Source organism: Salmo trutta, chromosome 13, assembly GCF_901001165.1.
Source record: "Salmo trutta chromosome 13, fSalTru1.1, whole genome shotgun sequence".
Classification (NCBI taxonomy): Eukaryota; Metazoa; Chordata; class Actinopteri; order Salmoniformes; family Salmonidae; genus Salmo; species Salmo trutta.
The window spans coordinates 88,004,375-88,018,767 of NC_042969.1; the positions used below are offsets into that span (position 1 = coordinate 88,004,375).

Sequence of the window (14,393 nt, forward strand, 5' to 3'; positions counted from 1 at the left end):
CTTAAAAAAATAAATAATAATAATTTCACCTTTATTTAACCAGGTAGGCCAGTTGAGAACAAGTTCTCGTTTACAACTGCGACCTGGCCAAGATAAAGCAAAGCAGTGTGACACAAACAACAACACAGAGTTACACATGGAGTAAAACAAACATACAGTCAATAATACAATAGAGAAAGTCTATATACAGTGTGTGCAAATGAGGTAAGATAAGGGAGGTAAGACAATAAATAGGCCATGGTGGCGATGTAATTAAAATATAGCAATTAAACACTGGAATGGTAGATGTGCAAAAGATGAATGTGCAAGTAGAGATACTGAGGTGCAAAGGAGCAAGATAAATAAATACAGTATGGGGATGAGGTAGGTAGATTGGATGGGCTATTTACAGATGGGCTGTGTACAGATGCAGTGATCTGTGAGCTGCTCTGACAGCTGGTGCTTAAAGTTAGTGAGGGAAATATGAGTCTCCAGCTTCAGAGATTTTTGCAGTTCGTTCCAGTCATTGGCAGCAGAGAACTGGAAGGAAAGACGACCAAAGGAGGAGTTGGCTTTGGGGATGACCAGTGAGATATACCTGCTGGAGCGCGTGCTGCGGGTGGGGTGCTGCTATGGTGACCAGTGAGCTAAGATAAGGCAGGACCTTACATAGCAAAGACTTGTAGATGACCTGGAGCCAGTGGGTCTGGCGACGATTATGTAGCGAGGGCCAGCCAACGAGAGCATACAGGTTGCAGTGGTGGGTAGTATATGGGGCTTTGGTGACAAAACGGATGGCACTGTGATAGACTGCATCCAATTTGCTGAGTAGAGTGTTGGAGGCTATTTTGTAAATGACATCGCCGAAATCGAGGATCGGTAGGATGGTCAGTTTTACGAGGGTATGTTTGGCAGCATGAGTGAAGGAGGCTTTGTTGCGAAATAGGAAGCCGATTCTAGATTTAATTTTGGATTGGAGATGTTTAATATGAGTCTAGAAGGAGAGTTTACAGTCTAACCAGACACCTAGGTATTTGTAGTTGTCCACATATTCTAAGTCAGAACCGTCCAGAGTAGTGATGCTGGACGGGCGGGAGGGAGCGGGCAGCGATCGGTTGAAGATCATGCATTTAGTTTTACTAGCATTTAAGAGTAGTTGGAGGCCATGGAAGGAGTGCTGTATGGCATTGAAGCTCGTCTGGAGGTTAGTTAACACAGTGTCCATAGAAGGGCCAGATGTATACAGAATGGTGTCGTCTGCGTAGAGGTGGATCAGAGAATCACCAGCAGCAAGAGCAACATCTGCGTCTCACAAAGACACGGCGGTTAGAACCAAAAATCTCCGATTTGGACTCATCAGACCAAAGGACAGATTTCCATGGTCTAATGTCCGTTGCTCGTGTTTCTTGGCCAAAGCAAGTCTCTTCTTCTTATTGGTGTCCTTTAGTAGTGGTTTCTTTGCAGCAATTCGACCATGAAGGCCTGATTCACACAGTCGCCTCTGAACAGTTGATGTTGAGATGTCTTTTGCTTGAACTCTGTGAAGCATTTATTTGGGCTGCAATTTCTGAGGCTGGTAACTCTAATGAACTTATCCTCTGCAGCAGAGGTGACTCTGGGTCTTCCTTTCCTGTGGCGGTCCTCATGAGAGCTAGTTTCATCATAGCGCTTGATGATTTTTGCGACTACACTTGATGAAACGGTCAAAGTTTTAGAAATTTTCCACATTGACTGACCTTCATGTCTTAAAGTAATGATGGACTGTCGTTTCTCTGTGCTTATTTGAGCTGTTCTTGCCATAATATGTACTTGGTGTTTTACCAAATATGGCTATCTTCTGTATACCACCCCTACCTTGTCACAACACAACTGATTGGCTCAAACACATTAAGAAGGAAAGAAATTCCTCAAATTAACTTTTAGCAAGGAAAACCTGTTAGTTGAAATGGATTCCAGGTGACTACCTCATGAAGCTGGTTGAGAGAATGTCAAGAGTGTGCAAAGCTGTCATCAAGGCAAAGGGTAGAAAATATAAAATATATAAAATATATTTTGATTTGTTTAACAGTTTTTTTTTGGTTACTACATGATTCCATGTGTGTTATTTCATAGGTTTTGATGTCTTCACTATTATTCTACAATGTAGAAAATAGTACAAATAAAAATAAAAACTTTAATAAGTAGGTGTGTCCGAACTTTTGACTGGTAGTCTAGATGGAACTTGATTCCATGTATGAAACAATCTCATTGTCAGTGAACCGATCCACTTAGTGGAAGGTTTTCACTAATAATAGTCACATGCATTTTAAACCAAAGACTTCTTGGGCATGTCTCTCCATCTCGATGTTACTACGTATGTATCTAATAAGGGAAAGTTAAGGTATTAAGTTGTGGTACTCTTCCATCATCCCAGGGGTACAATTCCATCCTGCGTCGGGCCAGTCGGGAACGAGGGGATTCTGGTCAGAGGGCTCGGCTCAGCCCTCTGGTTCTACTGCTGGACGGGTCGCTGGTGGGGGAACTGGACACTGTTCAGAGGGCTGTGCAGGAGGTAGGGCTGTTCAGAGGGCCGTGCAGGAGGTAGGGGGGGAACTGGACACTGTTCAGAGGGCCGTGCAGGAGGTAGGGCTGTTCAGAGGGCCGTGCAGGAGGTAGGGCTGTTCAGAGGGCCGTGCAGGAGGTAGGGGGGGAACTGGACACTGTTCAGAGGGCCGTGCAGGAGGTAGGGGGGAACTGGACACTGTTCAGAGGGCCGTGCAGGAGGTAGGAGGAACTGGACACTGTTCAGAGGGCCGTGCAGGAGGTAGGGGGGAACTGGACACTGTTCAGAGGGCCGTGCAGGAGGTAGGGCTGTTCAGAGGGCCGTGCAGGAGGTAGGGCTGTTCAGAGGGCCGTGCAGGAGGTAGGGCTGTTCAGAGGGCCGTGCAGGAGGTAGGGCTGTTCAGAGGGCCGTGCAGGAGGTAGGAGGGAACTGGACACTGTTCAGAGGGCCGTGCAGGAGGTAGGGGGGGAACTGGACACTGTTCAGAGGGCCGTGCAGGAGGTAGGGCTGTTCAGAGGGCCGTGCAGGAGGTAGGGGGGAACTGGACACTGTTCAAAGGGCCGTGCAGGAGGTAGGGGGGAACTGGACACTGTTCAGAGGGCCGTGCAGGAGGTAGGGGGAACTGGACACTGTTCAGAGGGCCGTGCAGGAGGTAGGGGGGAACTGGACACTGTTCAGAGGGCCGTGCAGGAGGTAGGGCTGTTCAGAGGGCCGTGCAGGAGGTAGGGCTGTTCAGAGGGCCGTGCAGGAGGTAGGAGGGAACTGGACACTGTTCAGAGGGCCGTGCAGGAGGTAGGGGGGGAACTGGACACTGTTCAGAGGGCCGTGCAGGAGGTAGGGCTGTTCAGAGGGCCGTGCAGGAGGTAGGGGGGAACTGGACACTGTTCAGAGGGCCGTGCAGGAGGTAGGGCTGTTCAGAGGGCCGTGCAGGAGGTAGGAGGGAACTGGACACTGTTCAGAGGGCCGTGCAGGAGGTAGGGGGGGAACTGGACACTGTTCAGAGGGCCGTGCAGGAGGTAGGGCTGTTCAGAGGGCCGTGCAGGAGGTAGGGGGGAACTGGACACTGTTCAGAGGGCCGTGCAGGAGGTAGGGCTGTTCAGAGGGCCGTGCAGGAGGTAGGAGGAACTGGACACTGTTCAGAGGGCCGTGCAGGAGGTAGGGGGGAACTGGACACTGTTCAGAGGGCCGTGCAGGAGGTAGGGGGGGAGCTGGACACTGTTCAGAGGGCCGTGCAGGAGGTTGGGGGGAACTGGACACTGTTCAGTGCAGGAGGTGAGGAGGATGGGTGCAGGAGGTGAGGAGGATGGGTGCAGGAGGTAAGGAGGATGGGTGCAGGAGGTAAGGAGGATGGGTGCAGGAGGTAAGGGGGTTGGGTGCAGGAGGTAGGGTGGTTGGGTGCAGGAGGTAAGGGGGTTGGGTGCAGGAGGTAGGGTCTGTTGTGGATCCAAATAAAGCATTCAGTGTGTGTTGACAGCAAGCATGAGGTTCACCCCTGCGTGGTCTTTGACCTGTAGATGAGTGACCCGAGCCAGCCGAATGACGAGGGTATCACAGCCCTCCATAACGCCATCTGTGGAGGTCACTACAACGTGGTGGACTTCCTGGTTCGTATAGGAGCCAACGTCTCCGCCCCGGACAGCCACGGATGGTAACTTCATTATCGTTTTCCCTTTTAACTGACTTATGTCCCTGTAGCTTCCTTCGTCTACATAATAATGCCATTATTCCTTATGGCCAGCAGCATGCCGCCCTGCATCCCACTGCTGGCTTGCTTCTGACATTGCCCTGTGTAGGGTGCTGTCTTTCGGATGGGATGTTAAACGGGTGTCCTGACTCTCTGTGGTCATTAAAGATCCCATGGTACTTATCGTAAGAGTAGGGGTGTTAACCCCGGTGTCCTGGATAAATTCCCAATCTGGCCCTCAGACCATCACAGCCTCCTAATCATCCCCAGCTTCCAATTGGCTCATTCATCCCCCTCTCCTCTCCCCAGTAACTATTCCCCAGGTCGTTGCTGTAAATTACAACTTACCTGGTAAAATAAGGGTTACATTTAAAAAAAAATATATATATTAAAATTCATTCTAGTCCCGAATACTTCCCCTCCCTTATAACGGGCTCTTTCATTGTCCTATTTTCCTTTACTGTCCCCCTCCCCTCTGTTGCTGTCCCTGTTTTGGGTCATATTGTGTCATTATGCGTTGTGTTTAGTCAAATCGGGTTGTAGTTTTGTTTATGTGTAGTTTTGTTCACATAGTGTTGTTGTTGTTCTGTACCAGGACCCCCCTCCACTGTGCAGCTTCCTGTAACGACCTTCCTCTCTGTCAGTTCCTGGTGAGGAACGGAGCAGCTGTCATGGCGGTGACGGAGAGTGATGGGGCCACAGCCTCTCAGAAGTGTGACCCGTACGCTATGGGCTTCGAGGAGTGTGAAAGCTTCCTCAGGGGTAGGAGGAACTAGACAAGGGTGCCCTCTTTCTCCATAACTATTTTTTTTTAGGAGTGGGGCAAGTCCCACGTTTGTTATTGAACAGAAACAGTCGAGGACCACAGGGAAAGATAAGAGGACATCGAGTCGAAGAGCAGTGGTCTGGACTCTAACCCATGATGCCTCTGGCTTACATGACTGCCGGGGTCAGCCGCGCTAACCACACAGGCCACTTTATCCATAACTATTTGCACTCTGTGTCAAAACCTTTTCTGAAAGTGTTAGAAAAATCGTTGGTCGTGTGTGTGTGTGTGTGTGTGTGTGTGTGTGTGTGTGTGTGTGTGTGTTGTCAGGTGTGGAGGAGGCGATGGGTGTGGAGAACAGCGGGGTGCTGTATGCCCTGTGGGAGTACCCTGCCCAGGAGGCAGACGAGCTGGGCTTCAGAGAGGGGGACATGGTGACCATCCTCCAGAAGCCAGACGGGGTAGATTGGTGGTGGGCATCACTTTGTGGCCGAGAGGGATTCATACCTAACAACTACTTTGGGGTAAGAAACAATACGCTGCGATTAATTTGATTAGTCGTCTCCTCCCTTATCATTCAGTAAAGGTCTGACTGTTCCCCTTCAGGAACAAATTCCAGGAGGACTTTCACATGTCCTGAATTAAAAAAATCTATTTACTTGATGGCAAGGCAGCTTCCTGGTCCTGAGATCCCACAGGGTCGCACATATTTGTTCTAGCCCAGTACTAAAACAGAACTGTTAGTTTCTGTTCAAAACTCAATTTTCATTAGTCCAGCGCCAACAAATAATTGTTCGTTTTCTGTTCTGAACTCAATGTTTACTTTCTCTTTCTTTGGTCATACAGCTGTTCCCTAAAGTTCGTCCTAAGTCCCTCTGCTAGACTCCTCTATCCAATCAGCCGTCGCCCCGCTGAATGGCTGGAACTGGAGCAGAAAACTGTTGTTGAACACCTGGGGGGAGAAACCACATTACGCAGTATAACCTTTGTTCCTTTGTCCTGCCTGATTTCACTAAGAAGTGAAGTAGAATTACAGGACATGAGTCACTATAGTGAGACATAGAGCAGGTACTAGAGAGACATAGGGCAGGTACTAGAGAGACATAGGGCAGGTACTAGAGAGACATAGGGCAGGTACTAGTGAGACATAGGGCAGGTACTAGGCAAGAGTGTCAGTGATGTTATTACTGGATTATACTATAGTGAGACATAGGGCAGGTACTAGAGAGACATAGAGCAGGGTACTAGAGAGACATAGGGCAGGTACTAGAGAGACATAGGGCAGGTACTAGGCAGAAGTGTCAGTGATGTTATTACTGGATTATACTATAGTGAGACATAGGGCAGGTACTAGAGAGACATAGGGCAGGTACTAGAGAGACATAGGGCAGGTACTAGAGAGACATAGGGCAGGTACTAGGCAGGAGTGTCAGTGATGTTATTACTGGATTATACTATAGTGAGACATAGGGCAGGTACTAGAGAGACATAGGGCAGGTACTAGTGAGACATAGAGCAGGTACTAGAGAGACATAGGGCAGGTACTAGGCAAGAGTGTCAGTGATGTTATTACTGGATTATACTATAGTGAGACATAGGGCAGGTACTAGAGAGACATAGGGCAGGTACTAGAGAGACATAGGGCAGGTACTAGAGAGACATAGGGCAGGTACTAGTGAGACATAGGGCAGGTACTAGAGAGACATAGGGCAGGTACTAGAGAGACATAGGGCAGGTACTAGTGAGACATAGGGCAGGTACTAGAGAGACATAGGGCAGGTACTAGGCAGAAGTGTCAGTGATGTTATTACTGGATTATACTATAGTGAGACATAGGGCAGGTACTAGAGAGACATAGGGCAGGTACTAGAGAGACATAGGGCAGGTACTAGAGAGACATAGGGCAGGTACTAGAGAGACATAGGGCAGGTACTAGAGAGACATAGGGCAGGTACTAGAGAGACATAGGGCAGGTACTAGAGAGACATAGGGCAGGTACTAGTGAGACATAGGGCAGGTACTAGAGAGACATAGGGCAGGTACTAGGCAGGAGTGTCAGTGATGTTATTACTGGATTATACTTCATGAATGATCTCAATGTGTCACTATCATTTATGTGTCTGATTTTTATTGGTATATAAAACCTCTCTCTCTCTCTCTCTCTCTCTCTCTCTTTCTCTCTCTCTCTTTCTCTCTCTCTCTCTTTCTCTCGCTTTCTCTGTCTCTCTCTCTTTCTCTGTCGCTCTCTCTCTTTCTCTCTTTTTCTCTCTCTTGAGTTCTTCAGATGCCTCCTAAAGTATATGTCATTGGTAGGCTACTAATGTTATTGTTCTATGTAACGTTGATATATATATTGCAGTGTTTATTTTCGGTCAACAATATCTATGACGGAAAGTACTCAAGGACCTCTTCTTTTTTTTTTTTCCTGATTAAAACTATGGGGATAACGAGAATGAGACGCTCTGGGGGAGGGGGGAAACAAAACATAAGTATTACAAAATGACTTCTTATTTTAGTTGAGGAAAATGTAACGAGACTTCCACGTAAGACTAATGGACATTTGAACATAAAGCTCTTTTTCATCCGTTTTGTCCAATCCTAAGCATTGCATGCAGAATATTTCATACAATCCTCTCATTGGAAGAATTAACATCTTTCAGTTACGCGATCTGATTGAGGTGATCTGTGTGGCTCTCCCCACACAACCACCAAGCGATCTCTTCAGTCACGCTTCAGTCTTTTGAAGCGATGTGAAGCCGGGACACTTCACTTGTAACTAACCGTCACTAGAAATAACCATGTTTACTCCCTCTTACTTTCGTTTAGGCATAGCAGCGAGAACCTCACAACCCTAGCATTGCAAACGCCATGAGCCACAACGTCACAAACCACTTGCTGTCTCAATATACTCAATTACTATATTGTACATAGTTTTTTTTCTTCACGGTGATGGTAAGTCTTAACAGGTACAAACCGGTTCTGATTTGGTTTTAAAAAACAAAACAAAAAAAGTACTTGAAGAATGAACAACAGTATCTTGCAGGATTCAAATGTTGGAAGGGTTAGAGTTGTTTCCCGTGTCCTCTTTCTCTCTAATGGAATCCAGAAAGAACTAAAACCCCAGTCCTCTTTCTCTGTGATGTCATCTCTAATGGAATCCAGAAAGAACTAAAACCCGTGTCCTCTTTCTCTGTGATGTCATCTCTAATGGAATCCAGAAAGAACTAAAACCCCAGTCCTCAAATATTACATCAAAAGGTGCAAAGTTATGGGCGAAAACACAAAACATCCGATTAACATCAAATTAAATATGTTTTTCTTGATCGAATAATATGGAAAACAACCACTTTTTGTGCGGTATTAAATTTACCATTCTTACAAAACCTTTTAATCAAAATATACATTAGTGTATTGTACATAGGCTGGTCATCTAGGTTTTGTACCTGGTAGACTTTATCACCATGGAGATAAAACAACGCACAATAAGTGATTTGTGATGTTGTGGCTCAATTGGTAGAGCACGTTGCTTGCAATGCTAGGGTTGTGGGTTCGATTCCCCCGGGGGGGGGGGGGTCAAGTATGAACATGTATGCACTCACTACTGTAAGTTGTTCTGGATATAAGAGCATCTACTAAAATGGAAAAATTATTAATAGACCGTTTCAATTTTCACGTAGAAATAAGTTGCAAACTGGGCCTTTACTAGTCCTGTAATAGAGAATCTAGATTCCTTTTCAGCATCCCTCCTAGTAGGACAAGGCTTTCTGAATGTGCACATGATGGAAGTTAAAAGGTAGCCTTTATTATAGTCATTATATAATAGTCACTATTATGTGACTAAGATGGATGGTTTGTATGAACTGTTTTTAATAAAACAAAAGAAAATTACTAAAATAGAACTAAAATGACTGTGACTGAAACTAGGCTAGTCGACTGATATGAACTGAAACTAAGAAGAATTACAATTACTAAAATGGGGACTAAGATTAAAATATATTTTAATCATAAAGACTAAATCTACAATAGGTTACAAAATGAACACTGAAATTGTTGTATTGTTCTGTGTCAGAGAGGAAAAGACTTGTACAGGAGATTGACTGGGGGGGGGGGGGGGTCTGTTGTAGATTATATGTGTGTAGATGTCTGCGTGTGATGATTGTGGCTGTGCATATGCACTTGTGTGTGTGTGTGTTTGTACACACATAAGTAGGTTGGTTGTTGTTTCAATGGGACGATGCTCTGAACACAAGACGTCTAGCAGTGTTTTGATGAACAAATGTTTTTAACACTGAAAAATAACAGTATGAAATAAAGCAAATGAACAATGTCTATCCGATATTTTCCTGCTCAATATATGGTTGTTTTCTGTTTTCTACACTGAACCAAAAAAATATAAAAACGCAACATTGTAAAGTGTTGGTCTCTATGTTTCATGGGTTGAAATAAAAAGATCCCAGAAATGTTCCATACACACAAAAAGCTTATTTCGCTCAAATTTTGTGCACAAATTTGTTTAAACCCCTGTCAGTGAACATTTCTCCTTTGCCAAGATAATCCATCCACCAGACAGGTGTGGCGTATCAAGAAGCTGATTAAACAGCATGATCATTACACAGGTGCACCTTGTGCTGGGGGACAATAAAACGCCACTCTAAAATGTGCAGTTTTGTCACACAACACAATGACACAGGTGTCTCAAGTTTTGAGGGATGATGCAATTGGCAGAAATGTCCACCAGAGCTGTTGCCTGATTTATTTAATGTTAATTTCTGTCTCCAACATCGTTTTAGAGAATTTGGCTGTACATCTAACCGGCCTCACAACCTGCAGACCACGTGTAACCATGCCAGCCCAGGACCTCCACATCTGGCTTCTTCACCTGCGGGATCGTCTGAGACCAGCCACCCGGACAGCTGATGAAACTGTGTTTTCACAACCGAAGAATTGCTGTACAAACTGTCAGAAACCGTCTCAGGGAAGTTCATCTCCGTGCTCGTCGTCCTCACCAGAGTCTTGACTTAACTGCAGTTCAGAGTCATAACCGATTTCAGTGGGCAAATGCTCACCTTTGATGGCCACTGGCACGCTGGAGAAGTGTTCTCTTCACGGATTAATCCCAGTTTCAACCGTACCGGGCAGATGGCAGACAGCGTGTATGGTGTTGTGTGGGTTAGCGGTTTGCTGATGTTAACGTTGTGAACAGAGTGCCCCATGGTGGCGGTGGGGTTATGGTATGGGCAGGCATAAGCTACAGACAACAAACACAATTGCATTTTATCGATGGCAATTTGAATACACTGAGATACCGTGATGAGATCCTGAGGCCCATTGTTGTGCCGTTCATCTGCCGCATCACCTCATATCTCAGCATGATAATGCACGGCCTCATGTCGCAAGGATCTGTACATAATTCCTGGAAGCTGAAAATGTCTCAGTTCTTCCATGGCCTGCATACTCCCTAGACATTTCACCCATTGAGCATGTTTTGGATGCTCTGAATCGACGTGTAGGACAGCGTGTTCCATTTCCTGCCAATATCCAGTAACTTCGCACAGCCATTGAAGAGGAGTGGGACAGCATTCCACAGGCCACAATCAACAGCCTGATCAACTCTATGTGAAGGAGATGAGTCATGAGGCAAATGGTGGTCACACCAGACACTGACTGGTTTTCTGAGCCACGCTTTTTAAGGTATCTGTGACCAACAGATGCATATTTGTATTCCCAGTCATGTGAAACCCATAAATTAGGGCCTAATGAATTCATCTAATTTGACTGATTTCCTTATTTGAACTATAACTCAGTAAAATCTTTGAAATTGTTGCATGTTGCGTTTTTTTTCTTCTTTTTTTTCTGGGAATAAAGACATGCATCTGTTGGTCACAGAGACCTTAAAAAATAAATATGGGATTGTGGTTTAGAAGACCGGTCAGTAACCATCATGTTCGTAAGAGTCTCTCCCTTTCCATAGTGGTTCTTAAAAGGTTTTTTAGAAACTCAGTAAAATCTTTTAAATTGTTGCATTTTTATATTTCTGTTCAGTGTAGTATGATCTGTTACATACAGTAACATGTATCTCAGTGACTGCATCACTTCAAGCTGTTTTGGTGTCTGCTGCTTGCAATACCCTTTACTAACCAGTGGAGGGTGGTGTCTACTGGCCAGATGGGATTTATGACAAGCATTACATGCACATGAACGGAGTGAACATCTATTACACATGAACAGAGTGAACGGAGAGAGAAAGACAGGAGAGAGAGAGACAGACAGAGGAGAGAGAGAAAGACAGAGGAGAGAGAGAAAGACAGAGGAGAGAGAGAAAGAGAGGAGAGAGACCGAGGTGAGAGATGGAGAGAGAGAGAGACAGAGAGAGAGGGAATGAAAAAAGAGGTGGAAGAAATGAAGGGATGGATAGAGGAGAAAGGACTAAAAATGTGTGTGTGTGTGTGTGTGTGTGTGTGTGTGTGTGTGTGTGTGTGTGTGTGTGTGTGTGTGTGTGTGTGTGTGTGTGCGTGCGAGCGAGAAATCTACAGCTCAGACTGACAGGGAGGTAAATCAAGGTGAAACAAGTTGCTGCAGGTTATTGGAAAAACAATGAAATAAAATCTGAAATATTCTTCTTCATGAAAAGGAACGAGAGCTATAAAAAATTGACCTATTTTCCCCGGCCCCAAAAACCCTGGCCGCCCCCTAAAACCCTGGCTCCCCAAAACCCTGGCCCCCCAAACCCCTAACCCCCCAAAACCCTGGCCCCCAAAAATCCTAACCCTATCCCTTAGTCTAATATAGCATTCAAATATTTTCAGGACCTGAAAAAAAAGCCCTGACTTTCCAACAAAGTTCTTTTTGTCCTACATTTTCAGGACAATAAGGGAAATGTTACATTGGACATTGGTGTAAAATGTTAGGACACACGGGGGGTCCTGATAATGTAGGAAAACAAGAACACACACACACACACCAATGCGTCAGACGTGTCCAAGCCCAGGGACACGGTGCAGTGAGGCATCAGACCCCAGTGGTCATTAAACTTGTATTTTGTTCTTTAACTATTGAAGACAACCTTCCTCTCTCTTCGCTTGTCTTCAGCTAGAGTAGATGACTTGTGTCTGAGCAACACAGCGTGCAGCAACACAGACATCTTTCCTGATGTATTTTCAACTGGAACCAAGCTCAATTATTTAAACACAACAAAACAAGGGAGGAGAGGTCAGTGTGTGTGTGTGTGGTGTGTGTGTGTGTGTGTGTGTGTGTGTGTGTACAGTGAGGGGAAAAAAGTATTTGATCCCCTGCTGATTTTGTACGTTTGCCCGCTGACAAATGATCAGTCTATAATTTTAATGGTAGGTTTATTTGAACAGTGAGAGACAGAATAACAACCAAAAAATACAGACAAACGCATGTCAAAAATGTTATAAATTGATTTGCATTTTAATGAGGGAAATAAGTATTTGACCCCCTCTGCAAAAACATGACTTAGTACTTGGTGGCAAAACCCTTGTTGGCAATCACAGAGGTCAGACGTTCTTGTAGTTGGCCACCAGGTTTGCACACATCTCAAGAGGGATTTTGTCCCACTCCTCTTTGCAGATCTTCTCCAAGTCATTAAGGTTTCAAGGCTGACGTTTGGCAACTCGAACCTTCAGCTCCCTCCACAGATTTTCTATGGGATTAAGGTCTGGAGACTGGCTAGGCCACTCCAGGACCTTAATGTGCGTCTTCTTGAGCCAGAACACAATTTTAAAAACGTTACAGGAATTCCTGATTCTACCTGGATTATGTTGGCTTCCATTAAAGAACACACTCTGTTCTGTTAGACAAGTAACTCTTTATCCACATTATAGCTGGGTGCCATAGGCGTCGTAACAGACCAAGGCGCAGCGGGTATAGTGCTCATCTTCCTTCTTTATTTAGAGAGAAAACTCAAAAATAAACAAAACGACCAAACCGTTCCGTAAGGCACACGGGCTATAAGAAAACAACCACCCACAAACCCAAGGAAAAAAAAGGGCTGCCTAAGTATGGCTTCCAATCAGAGACAACGAAAGACACCTGCCTCTGATTGGAAAACCATACTCGGCCACACATAGAAACGAACATAGAAAAATGAAAACTAGAACAAATCCCCTCTAAATAAACCAATCCCCAAACAACACCCCCTGCCACGCCCTGACCATACTACAATGACAAATGACCCCTTTTACTGGTCAGGATGTGACACAGCCATAACACATTTTTTCCCAGCAGCAGACCATGACCGATAATGTCTGAAGTCTAACAAAACAGCCTCCACAATCTTTTCATCATCAATTTTCTCTCAGCCAATCATCAGTCATTTGTGTGAGTGCTGTGCTTGTTAAATGTCCTTCCCGATAAGAATGCTGAAAGTCTGTTGTCAATTTGTTTACGGTTTACCATTGTATCTGGTCAAACACAAGTTTACTAAGGGTTGGTAACAGGCTGATTGGTTGGCTATTTGAGCCAGTAAAGGGTGGATTACTATTCTTAGGTAGGGGATGAATTTTGCTTCCCTCCAGGCCTGAGGGCACACACTTTCTAATAGGCTTACATTGAAAATATGGCAAATAGGAGTGGCAATATCGTCCACTATTATCCTCAGTAATTTTCCATCCAAGTTGTCAGACCCCGGTGGCTTGTCATTGTTGATAGTCAACAAACTTTTTTCACCTCTTCTACACTCACTTCACGGAATTACTACACTTGTCTTTTCATAATGTGGTCAGATATACAGTTGAAGTCTGAAGTTTACATACAATTGGGTTGGAGTCATTAAAACTCGTTTTTCAACCACTCCACAAATTTCTTGTTAACAAACTATAGTTTTGACAAGTCGTTTAGGACATCTACTTTGTGCATGACACAAGTTATTTTTCCAACAATTGTTTACAGACAGATTACTTCAATTATAATTCACTGTATCACAATTCCAGTGGGTCAGAAGTTTACATACACTAAGTTGACTGTGCCTTTAAACAGCTTGGAAAATTCCAGAAAATGATGTCATGGCTTTAGAAGCTTCTGATAGGCTAATTGACATAATTTGAGTCAATTGGAGGTGTACCTGTGGATGTATTTTAAGGCCTATCTTCAAACTCAGTGCCTCTTTGCTTGACATCATGGCAAAAATCAAAGAAATCAGCCAAGACCTCAGAAAATAAATTGTAGACCTCCACAAGTCTGGTTCATCCTTGGGAGCAATTTTCCAAATGCCTGAAGGTACCACGGTCATCTGTACAAACAATAGTACGCAAGTAATAAACACCATGGGACCATGCAGCCGTCATACCGCTCAGGAAGGAGACGTGTTCTGTCTCCTAGAGATGAACGTACTTTGGTGCGAAAAGTGCAAATCAATGCCAGAACAGCAAAGGACCTTGTGAAGATGCTGGAGGAACAGTACA

The 14,393-nt window shown here is 44.9% G+C and overlaps 1 protein-coding gene across 5 annotated transcripts in view; it reads left to right on the top strand.

The window, feature by feature from the left end:
* The window catches only part of ppp1r13l (protein phosphatase 1, regulatory subunit 13 like), an 18,871-nt gene extending 11,790 nt beyond the window's left edge, over positions 1-7,081 (top strand). Inside the window, exons 7-13 of one of the 5 annotated variants that reach the window (XR_003880843.1) lie at positions 2,393-2,530; positions 4,036-4,169; positions 4,801-4,967; positions 5,302-5,495; positions 5,818-6,189; positions 6,235-6,966; positions 7,011-7,081. Coding sequence is in view for 1 of the 5 variants with exons in the window: in XM_029773902.1 (XP_029629762.1) it covers positions 2,393-2,530; positions 4,036-4,169; positions 4,801-4,967; positions 5,302-5,495; positions 5,818-5,853 (669 nt within the window). In the remaining 4 variants the exon portion in view is untranslated. Of the gene's footprint in view, positions 1-2,392; positions 2,531-4,035; positions 4,170-4,800; positions 4,968-5,301; positions 5,496-5,817; positions 6,200-6,234 lie in introns of those variants that run through there. The other 4 variants (XR_003880844.1, XR_003880842.1, XR_003880845.1 and 1 more) reach the window with 4 other exon arrangements.
* The last annotated feature ends 7,312 nt before the right edge of the window (positions 7,082-14,393 follow it).